Source organism: Chrysemys picta, chromosome 12 (genome assembly GCF_011386835.1).
Source record: "Chrysemys picta bellii isolate R12L10 chromosome 12, ASM1138683v2, whole genome shotgun sequence".
Taxonomy (NCBI): domain Eukaryota; kingdom Metazoa; phylum Chordata; order Testudines; family Emydidae; genus Chrysemys; species Chrysemys picta.
The window spans coordinates 57,191,121-57,211,344 of record NC_088802.1 but is presented as its reverse complement, the minus strand read 5'-3'; the positions used below and the strand labels follow the sequence as shown (position 1 = coordinate 57,211,344).

At 47.7% G+C, this 20,224-nt stretch overlaps 1 protein-coding gene across 4 annotated transcripts; it reads left to right on the top strand.

The window, feature by feature from the left end:
* Positions 1-18: 18 nt before the first annotated feature.
* PCYT2 (phosphate cytidylyltransferase 2, ethanolamine) lies at positions 19-18,842 on the top strand. 4 transcript variants are annotated; one of them, XM_065563800.1, is made up of 14 exons: positions 3,040-3,241; positions 3,999-4,123; positions 6,017-6,176; positions 7,943-8,104; positions 9,662-9,728; positions 10,265-10,349; positions 11,024-11,068; positions 13,583-13,721; positions 14,414-14,496; positions 14,763-14,840; positions 16,110-16,175; positions 16,555-16,620; positions 17,130-17,218; positions 18,460-18,842. In XM_065563800.1, exons 4-14 carry the CDS (start codon positions 7,999-8,001, stop codon positions 18,566-18,568), a joined length of 933 nt encoding a protein of 310 aa, XP_065419872.1. In that variant the 5' UTR covers positions 3,040-3,241; positions 3,999-4,123; positions 6,017-6,176; positions 7,943-7,998; the 3' UTR covers positions 18,569-18,842. The 4 variants fall into 4 exon arrangements, with proteins under 4 accessions (XP_042696841.1, XP_005283123.1, XP_005283125.1 ...); XM_005283066.5 differs by lacking the exons at positions 3,040-3,241; positions 3,999-4,123 and adding an exon at positions 21-235 and having other exon boundaries at positions 6,017-6,105; XM_005283068.4 differs by lacking the exons at positions 3,040-3,241; positions 3,999-4,123 and adding an exon at positions 82-235.
* Positions 18,843-20,224: the final 1,382 nt, after the last annotated feature.

The window sequence follows — 20,224 nt, the reverse complement described above, 5'->3', positions numbered from 1 at the left end:
GGGCGAGACCGGCTGGGGTGGTTGTCACGTGATCTCTCCATGATGGCGGCGCCCTGGGCCGGCCTATCCCCGCCCCCGGTCAGGTGACTGAGGCGGCTCCGGCCGGTGACGGCTCCGGGGCGGGGGTCCAGGACTCGTCCGAGATGCTGCGGAACGGAGCGGCCGAGGCTTCCCCCAGCCCCGCGGGGGGCAGCGCCGCCGCCCCCCGGCCCGTCCGCGTGTGGTGCGATGGATGGTGAGCGAGGCCCCGTTACCTGGGAGACGGCGCCGCGGCCCGGGCTCCCTCTGCCTCCCCGGGGCTGCCCAGCGGCCTGGCGCTCCTGAGGCCCGGGTCCGGGCCCGGCTTCTCAGCCCCCTTCAGAAGCTGGCGCTCGGGGCACTCCCCGCGAGCGGGGGGGCGGGGGTGTCCGAGACAGGCTGGGGGGAAGCGACCCGCACTGTGGCAAGGGTTGACACCCTGCTCTGGGGAGAAGCGAGTCAGCCCTGTCTCAAGGCGGCAGGTTGGCCGGGGCTTGCCTCAGGGAGCTGCCAGTGGTGTCCGTGGGAATCCAATTTCTGGTGTGACCGGGGACCCAGGGATGTGCTGTGACTTGAATGTCCTGGACAGAAGATGCAACTGGTTGGGGGGTGGCTATTGTCTCTGTAATACATGGTCTCAGAGGAGATGGCATCAGGTGCGTAGGTGCAGTCTTGCAGTCATCTGAACTCCTGGTTGGACTGTTTTTGCTGGCTTGTCAAGCAGAGGTGCCCCTTTGGGGTGATATCAGGTGAGACCTGGACCAGTCTTTTTCAGAAACTTGTCTCTGACAGTAGCCTTACCAGGTGCTCCAGAGGGAGGTGCAGGAATCCATCTAGCAGACAATTATGGAATAATCTGCCCATAAGTTAGGAAGAAACTTCCACATCCAATGATTTATACCCCAAAGCAGGAGAGTTTGTCCTTTCTATATATAAATAAAGAAAGAACATAAAACAAGTTATCCCGAGTAATATAACTGGGTGTTTTTGTTAGTCTGTTGCACTCCCTGTCCTGCGTCATTCAGAAGGACTTTGGAACTTAAACTCTATAAACATCCATCTTCTTTTCAAGGCCATCGTGCAAAGGTTTTGCGTGCTCACCTGAGTTACTCCTTGAATTTCAGGGGTGTGTGTGTTTAATGGCCCTTGTTTTCAAATGGGCAGGTGGAGCATTGGCAGTTGTTGGATGCAGCACAAACGCATTCCTGTAAGCAGTGACATGAATGTGTGAGCTGGCTAGAATGACCTGGTTTCTGCATGCCATTCTTATCTTTTCTCTGACCTTCCTTAGTTGTGGAGTTTGATCAGTCTCTGTGCAGCATTCCTGGGTTTGTGGGTTACTGTGTTCTGGAGCCTTCACTTTGAGAATTGCCTCTCTGTATCCCCATTTCTCCTGTGCTGGAGAGTTTCAGGAGTCATCTACCAAGATGTGCTCATAAGCACATGTGTCTTCCCATGCATCCAAACAGTTGGGTTTGACCATAGAAATGGAATACTGTCCCAAAATTCTTTCTCTTCTGCAGGGAGCTGTTGATGAAGCTTTGTGCTGGTCTGGAGAACTTTGTTTAGCTTTTTGGCCAGACTTTTAGTAGCTGATTTTACTAGTTGTTTCGATAAGCGGTAGCAACCAACGGCCCTACTCAGGAATGTAAGACATGGTCTCTACTTTAAAGAGGTCATTATCTAAAATGGCAATTCACCTTCACAGGAGAGGGGAGAGGGATATATCTTTTAAACATGATTATAATAATGAATTAATAAATAAATTCTCATTAACTAAACGTGCCTTCCTTTCAACTTGTCTTTGATTTGGCTAATTACTTGTAGAGACCGTAGAAGCAGTGGACCTGGAGGAGGGATTTGAAAGAGAAGAGAGTAGGGGTCTTGCAGATGAATTTGGGAAGGGTGTCTCCTGGGTGAACGGGGCAGCATGGACTTCAAGTGTCGGAGAAGCAGACACTGGCAGGTTGAAGGATGAGTGTGGGGGTGATGTGGGGTGACGTGAGAAGAGAGTCATGAAAGGCCTGGATTGATTTAATTTAAATCATGATTTAAACAAGCAGGAAACCTTGATTTAAATCACCAATTGTAATTGTTTGCATTTGTACTACTTAGTTATTTTCCTAAACAAGGTTAATTATCATTGGTTGATAACCATTAAAACATGTTGATTTGTGCTAACCCTGAAGATAATTGTGTCTATATACATTATTTATATCAGCAGTTTTCAACCTTTTTTCATTTGTGGAGCCTCCAAAAATTTCAAATGGAGGAGTGGACCTCTTTGGAAATCTTAACATAATCTGCGGACCCCAGGTTGAAAACCATTGACTTAGATCAATTATATAGCTTAACTTCTTTGCTTGCAATTTGTGTGAAGCTGTATTTGGATAGAAACTCAAACTGAATTAAAAATGCACAAAAACATCAGTTTAAAAAAAAAAAACCACCTTAAATGTGCTGGATGCATAAACTTTCTTCTTATCTAAACAACTTTTACATGTAAAACTAGCTAGTTCAGTAATTTAAAAAAGTAGTATTTATTGTTCGTGAATTGAACTGAATGTTTCCAATCGGCTTTGTCCTTCAAGATTTTAGAACTACTAGACCTTGTCCTCTTTCACCTAATTTTTATTCATAGCTTTCCTGCTTTTTCAACTCCAGTTAGTTTTTTAACTTTGAACTAGTAATTGAATTAATATAGTTAGAAATTTTAATGACACAGATGCCTCTTCTGCTGGTGCAGAGGGAATTACTGCTGTCAAAAGTTTGGTTTAGCACTTGAGTAAAGTGAGGTTCCAGATATTTAGCCAGTGACTTCCAGCAGTTAATTTTTTTGACATTCTTTAAAACTTGGTCACAAACATGTACTGCCTAATATTTTTTGTATTTAATTGAAATTATTTTAATATATTATTATAAGTTTAGAAATACAAGGTGGGTTAGGTAATATCTTTTATGGGACCAACTTCTGTTGGTGAGAGAGACAAACTTTTGAGGTGACACAGAGCTTTTCTTCAGGTGTGGGAAACTTACTGAGGGTATGTCTTCACTACCGGCCGGATTGGCGGGCAGTGATCAATCCATTGGACATTGATTTATCGCGTCTAGTCTAGACACAATAAATCGACCCCCGAGCGCTCTCCCGTCGACTCCTGTACTCCAGCTCTGCGAGAGGCGCAGGCAGAGTTGATGGGGGAGCGGCAGTAGTTGACTCACCACGGTAAGTCGATCTAAATACATCTAAATATTCACGTAGCTGAAGTTGCGTAATTTAGATAGATTCTCCCCCCCCCCAACTCCCCAGTGTAGACCAGGGCTCAGTGTCACAGCTAAATACAAGTGGCACAGATTGTTTAGCATAAACAGTTAAGATGTATTTCAAGGGACCATTCATGGTGAAGAGGCCTATTAACACCCCTCTGGATTTATGACTTATTACAACAATCTTTAACCCATTTAGGGCTCGTCTACATTGACAACGCTAAAGCGCTGCTGCGGCAGTGCTTTAACGTGGCTTGTGTTGTCGCAGCACCAGCGCTGGGAGAGCGCTCGCCCAGCCCTGTTAAAAAAACAAACCAACAACACCACCACCTCCATGAGGGGTGCAGCTCCCAGCTCTGGTGCACTGTCTACACTGGCGCTTTACAGCGCTGAAACTTGCTGCGCTCAGGGGGGTGTTTTTTCACACCCCTGAGCGAGAAAGTTGCAGAGCTATAAATCGCCAGTGTAAACAAGCCCTAAGAAACCCCTGCCCACACTGCCTCCCCCCCCCCCTTTCTTTCCTCCTACAACTAGACCTAGAACTAGAAGAAGAGCTCTATGTAAGCTCGAGAGCTTCTCTCACAAACAGAGGTTGGTGCAATAAAAGATATGACCTCATCCACCGTGTCTCTCTAATATCCTGGGACCAACCCGACTACAATAATACTGCATGTAATAAGTTTAAACATTAGTCAATTTCAATTTTATTTTTAAAGGTTTCTTTTGAAAAACAGAACATAAGAACAGCCATACTGGGTCAGACCAAAGGTCCATCTAGCCCAGTGTCCTGTCTTCCGACAGTGGCCAATACCAGGTGCCCTAGAGGGAATGAACAGAACACGTAATCATCAAGTGATCCATCCCCTGTCACCCATTCCCAACTTCTGGCAAACTGAGGCTAGGGACACCATCCCTGCCCATTCTGGCTAATAGCCATTGATGGACCTATCCTCCATGAACTTACCTAGTTCTTTTTCCAACTCTGTGATAGTCTTGGCCTTCACAGCATCCTCTGGCACAGAATTCCACAAGCTGACTGTACGTTGTGTGTAGAAATACTTCCTTTTTTTGTTTTAAACCTGCTGCCTATTAATTTCATTCTAGTTCTTGTGTTATGAGAAGGAATAAATAACCCTTCTTTATTTACTTTCTCCACACCAATCATGATTTTATAGACCTCTGTCATACCTCCGCGCCCCCTCCCTCCCCCCTGTCATCTCTTTCCAAGCTGAAAAGACCCAGTCTTATTAATCTCTCCATACCCTTAATCATTTTATTGCCCTTTTCTGTACCTTTTCCAATTCCAATATATCTTTCTGGAGATGGGGCGACCACATCTGAACGCAGTATTCAAGATGTGGGGGTACTGTGCATTTGTATAGAGGCAATATGATATTTTCTATTTTCTTATCTATCGCTTTCCTAATGATTCCCAACATTCTGTTCTCTTTTTTGACTGCTGCTGCACATTGAGTGGATGTTTTCAGAAAACTATCCACAATGACTCCAAGATCTCTTTCTTGAGTGGTAACAGCTAATTTAGACCCCAACATTTTATATGTATAGTTAGGATTGTTTTCCAATGTGCTTTACTTTGCATTTATCAACATTGAATTTCATCTGCCATTTTGTTACCCAGTCACTCAGTCTTGTGAGATCCCTTTGTAACTTTTTGCAGTCTGCTTTGGCCTTAACTATCTTGAGTTTTTGCATCATCTGCAAATTTTGCCACCTCACTGTTTACCCCTTTTCCCAGATTGTTTATGAATATATTGATTAGTACTGGTCCCCGTACAGATCCCTGGGGACACCACTATTTACCTCTTTCCATTCTGAAAAATAACCATTTATTCCTACCCTTTGTTTCCTATCTTTTAACCAGTTGCTGATTCATGAGAGGACCCCTCGCTCTTATCCCATGACATCTTACTTTGCTTAAGTAAAATAATAAAATAAACATGTATTTAATTTTTAAAGTCATTTTTATCCACTCTGGTGCGCGCACACATGAACACCTGAGCTGTGGAGCCAGTCCTGCAGGGTGAATTCCACTGAAGAACAGTGAGTTCTTGGAGAAGATGCTCCAGGACTGTCCCTGCTATTTCTGTCTCTTAGGTGTTTATAAGGCATTGGTCTTTGTCTTTGTCCAGTACTGGGAACTGAATGGGGCTTCCTTGAGGCTTCAGTGTACCACCAGCTCCTATGAAATTCCTTTCAGTTGTGGGACATGATAAAATCGGGGAAGGGTCTAAGTCCTCCCTGTCTTGCTTGGATCTTTGGGCACCCAAGCTCTTTATAGAAATACCTTCTTTTACCCCAGTGAGTGGGAGAGAGGAAATTACTTCTGGATCTCCTCCGAGGAGTCACCAGGGTAACAGGATTCTTCAGTCATGTGAGGAGCAGAGCTGGCTGATGGAACGTAGCCTCTGGTAACATTGGCACTGGTTTGCCCTTTGTGTGGACAACACACTGTGGGCTCCCTTAATAGCCCTATTCCTCCAACCAAGTTATTGCAGAGTGATAATACAGCTTTCTGGTCTAGGTTAGCTGCATAAAAGTGACTACCAGAGATTCAGCTGCTTGGAGACTTTAACCTTTTGAATCTTTTTTTTGTGGGGAAGGAGTGAGTGGAAGAGGGTCTTTGCACTGCAGGAAGATGATCAAATCACATCGTTATGCAGCTGAGCCCTCTTAATTGTACACTAGGCCTGACACTGACCCTTTGTCTTTCTAGCTATGATATGGTGCATTATGGCCACTCGAATCAGCTGCGCCAGGCTCGGGCCATGGGAGACTATCTCATTGTGGGAGTCCACACGGATGGTAAGAGGCTTTCTCAGTCCTTCATCTCCTGCTGCTGCTAGCGTCAGCCAACAAAATCAGCACTGAGGATGGTGAGCCTGATGCACAACAAATTCCCAGTTACAGCTCCTCTAGCAGCAACAGAGCCATCAAAGGAGGGGTATCTCTGCTAGTATCCGAGTGGGATTGCTCTCTTCTTAGTTACCCTTTTGCTTACTGGTAGATAATGTATATAAAACATGGGAGATAATTGTCACGCTCTACTCAGCGCAGGTGAGGCCTCAGCTGGAGTACTGTGTCCAGTTCTGAATGCCACGCTCTAGGAAAGATGTGAACAAATTGGAGAGAGTCCAGAGGAGGGCAACAGCAGTTGTCTCCTAACCTATGAGGAAAGTTTAAAAAAAAAAAATCAGTATGTTTAGTCTTGAGAAAAGATGATTGAAGGGGGGCCTGATAAGTCTTCAAATATGTTAACGCCTGTTATAAAGAGGACTGTAATCAACTGTGTTCTCCGTGTCCGGTGAAGGTAGAACAAGAAGTAATGGACTTAATCTGCAGCAAGGGAGATTTAGGCTAATATTAGGAGAAACTTTCTAACTATAAAGATAGTTAAGCTCTGGAATAGGCTCCCAAGGGAGATGGTGGAATCGCGATCATTGTAGGTTTTTAAGAACAGGTTGGACAAACATCTGTCAGGGATGGCCTAGGTTTACTTGGTCCTACTATGTGCGGGGGGGTCTGCACTCGTTGACTTCTTGAAGTCCCTTCCAGCCTTATATTTTTATGATTCTGTGAAAGACTTCAGAGTCCAGAGCACATGGGACTGTTTCTAGGGTCTGGCCTGTATTAGAAAACTTGCACCAGTGTAGCTTATAATAATACCTATATCTTATGTAGTGCTTTTCTTTAGATCTCGAAGCACTTTACAAAGGAGGGCAGTATCCTTACCCCCACTTTACAGATAGGAAAACTCAGACACAGGAAGGGGAAAGGACTTGCCCAAGGTCACCATGAGGCCAGTGACAGAGCAGGAATAGAGCCTAAGTCTCCTGAGTCCCAATGCTGGGTCTAACCATTGGTCATACTGCCCCCTTAAACAATTAAAAGTCTACTAGTCACACAGGTGCAAACCCCCAGCAGAGATACCCTTAAACCAATTTACTGTATTCAGACTGTGCTTAAAATAACTTATCTAACTGGTGTACATGTGTCTGTTTGGGATTTGCACCCGTGTGTTCAGATAGATTTTTAAATTGATTTCATTACAGTGGCACACGTTTTCCACCATAGACCAGGCCTTGTCTGGGAGTGAGGATCATTCCTAACCCCTGTTACTGGCATTTGGATTCCCTCAACACCTTGGTAACTGTCTGCAGGGTGTCTGCCGTCCCTAGACTCTAGAGAAATCCATGTGCACTGACTTGGTGCCCAGGCCACATCTCTGAGGGAATCTAATGGGTAAAAGGGGAATTCCCTTCCATGGGCTGCCAGGGAGCCAGACCCACTCACTTTCTAGCTGCTGAGAACTGCAGGGTAAGAGCAGGTAACATTTTGAGGCATGGACCACCCTTCCCTCAGATTGGATTTTGGGATGGGCTCTTGTTACACCCCTACAAAATGGGTCTAAGGTAAAATATGTTCAAGCCTGTTATGGAGTCAGTTAGACCTCACTCCTGCCCTCTATTCCCTTCTGGGCTGAGCTCTCATACACCAAGCTGTGGTTTTGTGGGCTATCCCCATAATTGGGGCCCCCTGGGAACTGGGGCTCCTGAGGAGACTCTTGGGGAATTGGTGGACTTGCCTCTATAGTGGCTGTGTGTGTGTGTCTGTAACTGGCTTTGTTTTCTTTGTTATCCAGAGGAGATTGCCAAGCACAAAGGGCCACCTGTCTTTACCCAGGAGGAGAGGTACAAAATGGTGCAAGCTATCAAGTGGGTAGATGAGATTGCCGCACAAGCTCCCTACGTCACCACACTGGAAACCCTCGACAAGTATAACTGTGACTTTTGTGTGCACGGCAGTAAGTGTTCTGGTTGCTCTGTATAGCTAAGGGGCCAAGTGCAGGGAAGGCCAGGTGGGTTCAGCTCTCGTTCTGCTGCACTCGTCCCCTCTGTCAGATCATTCACTGCCTCTGTGTGAACAGACAAGTTCCTTCCCCATCCTCGATGCTATAGCTTCTCCAAGGCACGGTGATGTCAAAAGGGAGTATGAAATAAATGAGTTTAACTGGAAATGTGCCAGAACAGCAGCAACTCCAGTGTCTTTGCCAGAGATTCAGGGCTTTTCCCTGGCACCAGGGGTCTTTGTTACTTGCAGTACAGCCTTGTATTCCACCATGTAATACGGGGAGGGTATGGAACTGCTTCATACTAGGGCAGGGGGAGATTTTGAGACATTCAGCTACACAAGCTCACAGGTCTGTCTGGGACATAGGCAGGAGCACTATTGCAGCAGGGGGTTGTATTTCACTGCTCCCAGAGCCATGATCAGAAACTACAGAACCCCAGGGTTGGAACCCATTCGTTTCCCTGTGTTGTGGGACCTGCACTTTCTGGGTGGGGTGGCCTTTTTTGCTGGAGGGCTCAGAAAGAAGCAGGATGGGAATCCTGAGATGATTGAGAGGAACTTCCCCAGGAATTTTACCTCTGTATATGGTATTGGGGAGACTGCTACTGGAATACAGCATAGAGGTTTGCTGTGCACATTTTTAAAAAGATATTGAAAAAATGGAGAGGGTGCAGCAAAAAGCCACAGAGAGGATTTGAAGACTGTAACAATGCCTTAGGGAATATTTTTGCTGCAAAGGGTAACTTAGGTGACTGGCACCTGGGTTAGGCTAGCCTATGTGTGACTTGTCTGTGCTTCTAGGCGCGTGGGAGAGTTTAGGGAGCAATGCCTGAGTTAACTCTGCAGTGAAGACTCCTTACAGGCAGAGACTTATGGAGCTCAATCTGTTCAGCTTATCAAAAAGAAGATCAAGAGGTGACTTGATCTCAGTGTATCAGTAACTTAATGGGAAGAAAATACTAGGTACCAAAGAGCTTTTTAATCTAACAGAGACAGGCAGAACAAGAACCAGTGGCTGGCAGCTGAACCCAGACAAATTAAAATGAGAAAGAAGGAACACATTTTTGACAGTGAGGGTGATTCAACCATTGGAACAAACTACCCAGGGATGTGGATTTGCGATCTGTTGATGACTTCAGATCAAGACTGGATGCCTTTCTGGAAGAGATGCTTTAGTTGGACATAAGTTATTGGGCTCAGTATGGGGTAACTGGATGAAATTCTATGGACTGTGTTATACAGAAGGTCAGACTAAATGATTTTTAGAATCTATTAATTTGCTTTCCTCCCAGGTCAGGAAAGAGTGGCAAATTCCCAACTGTTCCATGGCATGGAAGAGGTTGGCTGTGTGTACACCATGATTTAGAGCAGAATTATGAAGCTTTTGCTCCTGTTCTGACTTGTGTGCTGGTCACACTCAGCCATTGCGCTCCCCACTTCCCCACCAGCTCATTCGATTTGCACAGGGCGTAGAAGGGGCTGGTGCTCTAATGTTTCTGTCTCTCTGTAGATGACATCACACTAACTGTAGATGGCAAGGACACCTATGAAGAGGTCAAGGCAGCTGGGAGATACAGGTAACCCATTGCCACTCCTGTTCTAATCAGACCTGCTGGGAATTCCTGTTTAAGTCAGAGGGTGTGGAGCTCAGCTGAAATGCTGGTGTCTTCGAATTGCATCTTCACCTTGTCTTTATTAGCTGTGGTGTGTCCCTGCTACTTTAGTTGCCCTTACTCATGTGGCCTCCAGGAGGCCCTGCAGGCAACAGCTGGCTGGCCGGCCTCCCATCCTATAGATAGCATGCGGCTGTTCCTGTCCCCAGTGAGCTGTAAGGCATGTGGCACTGAAGTCATGTACTGCAAACAGCAGTGCTGGGGAGTTGCACAAGGTGAGTCTTCACAGGAGCTGCACGCACTGAGTGGTGACCAAAGGGAGCAGGAAAGGTGCAGAGACTCAGATAGGCAAATGTTCTTTTCCATGTGACATGGTACGTGGGGGAAAGGGCCTCTCCCAGCCTGAGCCCCTGGTTTGGCGAGTTTCCTGAATGTTCCTGCAGATTGAGGAGACCACTGCTTCTACATCCTCTACTTATCCTTTGCTTGTTTTCTTGCAGGGAATGTAATCGCACCCAGGGAGTGTCCACTACTGATCTGGTTGGTCGCATGTTGCTCATGACCAAGGCTCACCACAGCAACATAGTGAGTCAGACAGCTGTGGGTGGTAACGCTGGGGCATTTCCCAGCGCCTTTGCTTAGCCATTTCCTCATGAGTCACCTTCATCCTGAATGGCAGAGCTGAGCTCCACACTGGAGCTCCTGGGTCTATTGCACAGAATGTTGATGGCTTTTGCAAGCTACCATGTGGGCAGGGCTGGCTGAATCCTCTGCTTATCTTTGCTCAGACCCCCATGAAGTAGGGCCCCCTGAGAGGATAGTGGCTGACGCTCTGCGTTGCTCTGCAGGGGACTCAAGGCTTGGTCCCCCTGGCACCAAGAGGCAGCATGGAGGGGAACACATGCCTCTTTCCAGTGATCTCTCTGAGTGAATGACAATCTCTACAGAGACGCCATCCTATTTTTGGCTGTAAAACAGGATTCCCTGGAGATTCCAGGGAGGAAGCTGCCCCTTTGGAGCCTATGGTTATTGCTGGGTGTTGCCACGTATGGGCAAGATCAGGGTCAGATGCTGAGCCATGCTCTCTCTGGCTTTTGGGCCAGGTCACAAGGTTTGGGTATTAAATGCTGATAAATCAGTTGATGCAGGATTGGTATCTGGTGCTTAGGCTCCCCTATGCTTTTGCTAGCAGGAGCTTGTTTTGGGCTGAGAGATCCACCTCAGAATCAGCATTCTGATTCTCCACTTCCTCTGTGCAGGATGAAGACCTGGATTACCGGAAGCACAAGGATAACTTTGGGAAGGTGAGTGTGTGGGTTCCAAGCAGTGGGGAGTCAGTGGTGGCACACGTGGACTAGTTGAGAAGGATTCCACATGTGCTTTACAGTCTGCAGTATAAGGTGGTCTTCCTGCCCAGAGACAACCAAAGCAAACCCCCTGCCAGGCCTATAAAATGAACAGGTGAGTCTGGAGTGGGCCTGGGAAGCTGGGCAGACTGAGCTGTGTTGTAAACACAGCAGAGGTCTGCAGTACTCATTGAGCACCTTGCTGTGTCTTCCTTGCTCATAAGTTCCAGTTTTCGCCACCTTTCCATGGTTCCCAGGACCTTTCTCTTGAGCCGTGTTCCCACCAAGGGGACACTCTGCTCAATGATGCTCCTTTTAAACTAAGTGTGCTCAAAAGAGATTGGGCATGAGGCATGCTGTACTTCACAAGTTCAAATTCATCCCTTATTGGTGCCCCCAGATTACATGTACAATCATAGTGACTTTGTGCTCAGTTCAGAAAAATTGGGACCCGCCGCAGGTCCAACCTTTAACCAGCAAAATGCTCCTGATGCTACAGCTACATTCAGCCTGTCACACTGACATTTCTGTGGCTATTTCTGACGAACAAACTGGTCCGGCCCCCTGGGTTTGTGAAAATGTGGGGTATGTTATCAGACCCCCACACTCCTAGCTCTGCAGCTGGAATGTTGCCCAGAAGAACTTGCTCCCATGCTCTGGATTTTACCTTGTCCATCTTCTGGATAGACTGGGTCATTCTTGGTTTGTTGTTGTTTTCAACTTTGTGCTCTTCCAGATGGTCTCTAAGGTATCCCCTTCTACAGCCAGTGACCAGCTGTGATGGATTTGGGGGGCTCCACACTCCCTGAAAGCATCTTGAGACATGCAGGCATCCTATTGATTCATTACATAGCGTCCCTTCTGGGGGCAAGGTTGTCCCGGGGGAACGTCCCTGTTCTTAGCTGAGTTCTTGTCATACTTTTTTAAGCCTTTAGAACTGTTGGCATCGGGTTTCCAAAGTAAATGAAAATGAGCTGGTGATTAAATCTACTGCTGTTTCACAATCCTGCCACACAGTGGGGCTAAAACTCTGTCCTCCTGAATTGTGGTCACATTGGACTTGGACATTTTGCTGTTTGGTTTATTGGTTTTGGATGCTCTCATTTTAATAATTGATTTAAAATCCTGTCTTGCCTGATGAAAGGGTGGGTGAGTGGGGGGCTTTGTGGTAGGCGGGGCTAGGGCAAGCCCCGTTCCGTTTCATAGAATTATAGGACCTTGGAAGGGACCTTGAGAGGTCATCTAGTCCAGTCCCCTGCCTCATGGCAGGACTAAATATTATCTAGACCATCCCTGACAGGTATTTGTCTAACCTGCTCTTAAACATCTCCAATGATGGAGATTCCAGAACCTCCCTAGGCAATTTATTCCAGTGCTTAACCATCCCGACAGGAAGTTTTCCCTAATGTCCGACCTAAACCTCCCTTGCTGCAGTTTAAGCCCATTGCTTCTTGTCCTATCCTCATAGGTTAAGAAAAACAATTTTTCTTCCTCCTCCTTCTAACAACCTTTACTTATTTGAAAACTATTATCATGTCCCCCCTCAGTCTTCTCTTTTCCAGACTTAACAAATCCAGTTTTTTCAATCTTCCCTTAAAGGTCATGTTTTCTAGACCTTTAATAATTTTTGTCGCTCTATTCTGGACTTTCTCCTATTTGTCCATGTCCTTCCTGAAATGTGGTGCCCAGAACTGGACACAATACTCCAGCTGAGGCCAAATCAGTGAGGAGCAGAACGGAAGAATTACTTCTCGTGTCTTGCTTACAACACTCCTGCTAATACATCCCAGAATGATTGCTGCCTTTTTTTTTTTTTTTTTTTTTTTTTTTTTTTGCAACAGTGTTACACTGCTGACTCATATTTAACATGTGATCCACTATGACCCCCAGATCCCTTTCTGTGGTACTCCTTCCTAGGCAGTCATTTCCCATTTTGTATGTGTGTAACTGATTGTTCCTTCCTAAGTGGAGTACTTTGCATTTTTTCTTATTGAATTTAATCCTGTTTCTTCAGATTATTTCTCCAGTTTGTCCAGATCATTTTGAATTTTAATTCTGTCCTCCAAAGCACTTGCAACCCCTCCCAGTTTGGTAAATCTAATCCCATCTTGGTTTATCTTTGCCTGCTAAATTAATATACCAGGCCTAGGCTGCCCTGTTACTCCCCCTCGTCCCCCTGTTTTCTTTCCAGCATCTCCTTTCTCTGAGGTGGAGCTCAGAGACTAGCTAGCAGAGATGGGTCAGAAGGAGCTATTGTGTGAGTAAGGGGAGGTGGTCATGCCTGAATACTGAATCCCAGGAACTAAGGAATGCAAGCTGCTGCTAGCCAGGTTTCCTGCTTGCCTTTTTGCTGGCATCCTCCTCCTACAGCCCTCCCCTTCAGCTGTCTCTCGGGCTAATTATGTGATATCTATATCCCATTCAAACCTGCTTTGTGCTATTGGGACTGAAACATTGTTCTCCTTTGCTTAGGGCCCTAAAGGTCACAGCCCCTGGACTGGAGTCTCTCAGTTCCTGCAGACATCCCAAAAGATCATCCAATTTGCATCTGGGAAGGAGCCGCAGCCAGGAGACACCATCATCTATGTGGCTGGAGCCTTTGACCTGTTCCGTATCCTTAGACTCTGTGCTGCCTAGACAGGGATGGGTAGGGAAGGCTGTGGTCTTTGTCTCTCTTACACTTGTCCACTGGAGCAGAGGATTAGGACTGTGCACTGCCTCTTCCTTTTCTCTCTGGAGAGGAGGAGGGGAAGGAACAGGGCTCTTCAACTGGTGGCTTTTTGGCCTGTCACAGGGAAATGGACTTGAGAAAACAGCTGCAGCTCCATTTTAGTGATGGATTTACAGCTAACAAGGTTTGGGGAGTGAAGATGGTTGGCCCCTCCAAGCTCTCCTTTATTCCCTTCTTAAAAGCCACTTGTCACAGTGACCAAGTGACAGCTGTTCAGGGAGTGCTGAACGCAGCATGTGGCAGGGTCAGCCAATCTGTGGATCAGCCTGTGAGAATATTTTTCTTTCCCTGTTTGTCCCAGTCTACAGGGCTGGGCCAGTTTCCACAGAGTTTCTAAAGCTGTTAGAAATTTTTGGAAGAGGCTGAATAAAATCAGATTAACACAATGGCTGGGAAGGTGTGTGGGTAGGTGCCCAGAGCTCATGGGAAGAGGGCAGTTGCCCAGGGCACAAGGGCAGCAAGTAACAAAAGTTCCTCAGGTTTCCCATCTCATACTGCAGCTTCTTAGTATCGCTCTCCTCCTCCCACCCCCAGCTGTGATGCTGGTCCCACATCCTTAACAGAAGCCGTAGACATTGGGCACGTAGATTTCCTGGAGAAGGTGCACCTGCTGGCCGAGAGACCCTACATCATTGCTGGGCTGCACTTTGATCAGGTCAGTATGGAGTGCTGCTTAAAGTCCTGGCAGAAAGCTGTCCTGGCAGCCAGGTTCTCTGTGTGGACTCAGAGCAGTAGGGATGCCTGTTTCGTCCCCTTTGTGGGGCCATGTTCTCTGAGCCAGACAAATTGTTCTCTGGAATCCCTCAGGAGAGAGTCACAGTCCTGCATAGTGGCAGAATGAATTTCATGTAGGGAGGGACAGAGGGGAGGGTAGAGGGCTTATCTCTTGCCCTAATGGTGACTGCTGTGTTTTGCCCATAGGAAGTGAATCGCTACAAAGGGAAGAACTATCCCATCATGAACATCCACGAGAGAACTCTTAGCGTCCTGGCATGCAGGGTGAGTGTCTGGCTAGAATGCTGCTTCTTGAATTAGACACAGCTGTCCTGTTCTGCAGCCAAAGTGTCTTGGGCTAGGGTTGGTAAATTGAGTAGTCAAATATTGGTCAATGTCAAACATGGTCAGATGTTTTAAAGCACTGATTTATTAGAACAGTAACAAAAGAGTAAGACTTTATGGCCTCCAATAGGCTTGGCTTTAGACAGATGCATATGCCTAATTACAAAAATCAAGTTACCTACGTTATTTTAACTCAGAGAAACATGAAACACAATGATATGAAGCTGTAAAAAATGAAAGCATGGTACCGTGATGCAATCAAAACAGTAGGGCTCTGCCCCCATCAGGGTATTCCTGCTGGAATATTTGATTCTATTGAAATATGGTCAAATAATAGGCAGTAATTGACCAGTCAGGTGACTTTAACTGACCGGCTTGCCAAGCTACGATGGGCTATGTTCTCATAAGATGCCTGAGCTAAGTAAGGGCAGGCTTGGTCAGTGCCAGACCACTTGAACATCCAAGTGTTGTGGAAGCCGGTGTTGGCATTCAGGTAGTTGGCACGACTTCTGTCAAGGCACTATTGAATCCATGCCTCAGTTTAACGCTGTAAAGGTAAAACCAAGGCTATGAACACTTGTCATTAAAGATCCCAAGGCGTTCTTATGAAGAGTTGCGATGTTAACCACAGCGTCCTGGACAAGCGTCGTTGTGCACTGTAGAAGGGTTGCTGTATTCTTCCGAAGAAGTGTCTGCACTTTGCACTGGTTGAAAGGATTCCTGTAGCACTTTAGGAATCTCTGGTTAAAGGAGCTCCAGAAATATTTTCCCTGGGTCATTCATCTGTGGGTCTGCTGTGTGCATTCAACCAGAATTAATGTCAGAAACATGTTTGTTTGCTCTTACTTTAGATCCTTTTACACTTAGTTCACATAGCACAAGCATGGCTGCAGTTCTCCAGCAGTGAGAAGCTGAAGTACTATCCCCCTCTCAGGTTCCTGGTGTCTGCCTCTGTGGTGCGAACTCATTGCATATTGCCTCCACCACTAGCCTGTTGCTACCTGGAGAACCATAATGAGGCCCAGGCTCTTTAGAGAAGAGAAAGATCTTGTATTCTGTTCACTGGCTGTAGAGCCCCCTTTCCAAATACTGCAGTTCCCCTATTCAAATCCCCAAACACACACAACTGAGCAGCTGGACTGCTATTGGGGGATGGGCCAGACTCTGCTTTCATGGGTCTAGAATCATGCTTGGCTTCTCCTTCTTCAGTATGTGTCCGAGGTGGTGATTGGCGCTCCGTACGCAGTTACTGCCGATCTGCTGGATCATTTCAAGGTGAGTGCCAGCTCCTCTTTTATTCTTGGCTGCATGTGTGTGTGCACGTGAGGTGCTACTTGCTGGACTGTATGTCTGTGCATGCTGAGAGTGGGCAGAGTTAAGGACTCTGTTGGCTAAGGTACGCTGTGGCATTGGGAAGCACTTAAGTGTGGGGGAGTTGGCACAACACCAGCCAATTTGTAAATGTCTCATCTCATGACTCTGTGGTGCTTTTGTCAACCTGGGTGAGCTGTTGGCTTTGGTGTTTCACCAGGCTGCCCCTGCAGTGAGCATAGAGTTTGGGGCAGGTCCCCATCTGGTTCCAGTAGTACTGACATGGAGAAGTGGCACTTTCCGAAAGGAATTTATAATAGTGACCATGTGCTCATCTCTCCAGGTGGAACTTGTGTGTCATGGGCTGAGTGAGGTGGTGCCAGATAAGGATGGCTCCGATCCATACCAGGTGAGTCTCCAGCAGCTGCCACTGACCCCATTTATGCTGAATGTGGCCTGGCTCCGGTGATACTCCACAGCTGAGTGTGTATGTCAAGTTGTGCATCACTCAAACAAGTTCCTGGCAGGCGGCTCTGGCTTCCATTCTCCCCTGACGTAGCTGCAGCATCAGAACCGACAGAACACCCAGAATGGTTCCTTTCCATTAGTCATTGTTTTGTTCTGACTTATTTTGTTGCCTTTATGGTAGAGTGGAAAATCCTCTAATCTCAGCTCTGCTACGCCAGCCTTGGGCAGCCAATCTGTGGAGCGCCCAGCTCACTTTCTGCCTTTGCACCCATGCAGCTTGTGGGCTTTCAGCAGAGATTTTCTTTGCTTCCTAAGAGATGATTCTACATCTTGTGCCAGGCTGAGGGCCCTCAGGACCTGCCTTGGATTCTGTTCATTGTTCACTCACTGGGCTTTAAATCCAAAGACCTTGATGTTCTTCCTCTCTTAGCCTGCTGTGTTTGTTTTCAGGAGCCCAAGAGACGTGGCATTTTCCGGCTGGTGGACAGTGGCAGCAACCTTACTACAGACCTGATTGTGCAAAGAATCATTAAGAACAGGTTGGCTTTCCTGACCTCCAGGTTCTTCTACTCACATTTAGCCCCAGATTGATCCCATAACCAGCATCAGGACAAACCATACTGAACAGACAGGAGGAGGAAGGTTTTGTGGTTAAAGCACAGAATTGGGAGTTAGGAGACCCGGCTTCTGTTCCCAACTCTGCCACAGATTTATTTTGGAACTTGGAGAAAGTCACTTAGGGCCCAGTTTCTAAAACTGTACATGAAAATGAGTAGCTAGACTCCATTTACATGCATGCCCACTTATGTAACTCTGCAGCTGAGCACACACATGTACATACCTTACCTCCTCTCTAAAATTAATGTACACCTCTAGCCCGATATAATGCTGTCCTTGAGAGCCAAAACATCTTACCGTGTTATAGGTGAAACCGCGTTATATTGAACGTGTTTTGATCTGCTGGAGTGCACAGCCCCGCTCCCCTGGAGCGCTGCTTTACCACGTTATATCCGAATTCGTGTTATATCGGGGTAGAGGTGTAGTTCCTACCTCCCAGTGAGGCTTTCACTCATTCAGTCTTAAAGCACGTTAGTGCCCTCTATTTGAGTTTCTCACAGAAGCTTGTGTTTTATTTATTTACTATTCTTATTAAATGTGGAGGGGTAGGAATTCCCCTGCTGCGGAGAACCCATTATGCTGTCACCTCTGGCCAGCTGTTGGCATTTTGCCCTTTCAAGCCTAAGCCTTTCATTTTCAAGGACCTTGGCTAGGGCCATTATTAATCCTAGTTTGGTAGTTTTGGCAGAGTGAGCCACCTGTTTCAGGAGGGGCTAAAACTGGAATAGGGCTGGGCAGGACTCAGGCATTGGCAGAGCTGTGTATGGATTTCAGGATCATCTTTGTGAGCAGTAGCATAGGTTATTTTACCATTTCATTAGGTGTGTCCTGGATCTGCCCCTTTCCTTTGTACTGCACATGAGCAGTTTCTTGCATTTGGTGTATGCTGCACATCCTAGAATCTCTCAGCTTGCACGACTTGGCAGGTGACAGAGGCTGGGGGGAAGGGCAAACAATCTAAGTTGTGGGGCCTTTGCCTGCACTGCATAATGCGAACTACTTGCTAGGCTGAGTTAGGGCTGTGGCTCTACAGAGGGCTTACAGTAAAGCTTCTGAAGTGCCAGCTGGTCAAGAGAAGGGCTATGGGCCCCCTTATTCCAGGCTAGGCAAAGGCTGATGAAGGGGAGAGTGGGGATTTCATGGAATCTCCTGCTTGTTGCAGGTTGGAGTTTGAAGCCAGGAACCAGAAGAAAGAAGCAAAAGAGCTGGCTGTGCTGGAGGCCATGAAGAAAATGGAGGAAAAGGAGCATGAGACAGGCCTGCAGAGCTAGGATGATTGAGAACAAGTGTGTGGAGGGGAGAGCACCGCAGTGTTCTCTCTTCTGGAGAAGCAAGCCTGCCTAGGGCATACCCTAGGCAAGGACAGTGCTGCTGGCCCCAACAAGGCATCTTCTCACACATTCTTCCCTCTTCATATCCTACTGCAGATTGTGCAGAGATGACAAGCTGGGATGCTGCTTCCTAGTTTTCTCTTAATCAGCCCCCAGCCACCTCCTTTCCTGGGGGAGATTTGTTTTACCCCTTTAAAGGAAGTTTTAATTCTAATGAATGTTTTAACATGTTGTGGTTTTACTTTCTGCCAGTTTTGGCTTCTGACACGTGGGAAGTGCTGTCCCCTCCGCAGGACTCTGCTCCCCTTGGTGTGGGATTTTGGTTGGTTATGCTGTTAGGAGTCTGTCTGCTTCAGACCATCCTTCCTGGGTTTTTTGCTATCACCAAGAATTTTACAAACTGAAGAGTCTGCTCCAGCCCAAGCCCTTGATTTTGACTTCTGAGCACCTAGAATTTGTAGTGAGAGGTTGTGGGTACTTAGCACCTGTGAGAATCATTCAGGCCCTTAACCTGTAGCCGTGTCCCTCACAGTTGATACAGAGCATCAGCTGCTGTCTTTGGGAGACAAACTCCAGCTACCATCTGTGCTGAGCTACTTGCTCTGTGCATGGGCAGGTGCTGGGAACAGGCCACTCTCTTCTGGAGTGCTCAGAGCTGCTTCTGCTCTGTTGGTACTGGTTCAAACAGCTGGGGGAAAGGCTCTGTGGCGGCTGTGGCTGGTGCTAATGTATTGCCAGCTTCCATACGGAGAAACGGGATCGGTGGGGTGGGCAGTGCAGCGGGGGAGGTCTCAGTGCCAGTAGTTCCCCAAGGGGAAGCAGGGAGGCCACTAGCTGCACTAAGCATGTGCTTTCCCTTGGCCCCTCGTCCTACAGCAGCAAGGGTGTGGACTTTGGCCCTCAGTACAAACCACAGCGGGCTTTCTCCTTGCCTTTGCTGCCCGTTCCTGCTCGTGGGCTACTGCCTAGCCTGTATTCTAACCAGGGAGCGGGCAGTCTGCCTGCCTGTTCCCGCTCGTGGGCTGCTGTCTCGCTGTACTCTAAGCAGGGCATGGGCAGTCTGCCTGCCGGTTACCGCTCATGGGCTACTGCCTCGCCTGTACTCTAACCAGGGCGTGGGCAGTCTGCCTGCCGGTTACATCTCGTGGGCTACTGCCTCGCCTGTACTCTAACCAGGGAGCAGGTAGTCCGCCTGCCTGTTCCCGCTTGTGGGCTGCTATCCCGCCTGTACTCTAACCAGGGTGCGGGCAGTCCGCCTGCCTGTTCCCGCTTGTGGGCTGCTATCCCGCCTGTACTCTAACCAGGGTGCGGGCAGTCCGCCGGCCGGTTACATCTCGTGGGCTACTGCCTCGCCTGTACTCTAACCAGGGAGCAGGCAGTCCGCCGGCCGGTTACCACTCGTGGGCTAGTGCCTCGCCTGTACTCTAAGCAGGGCGTGGGCAGTCCGCCTGCCCATCCCGCTCGTGGGCTGCTGTCTCGCCTGTACTCGAACCAGGGAGCGGGCAGTCCGCCTGCCCGTCCCGCGCGTGGGAGGGCAGCACCGCGGCTGGGGAGTAGCGGGTGCTGGGTCCCACCTGGGGGGATGTTGGGCGGGCT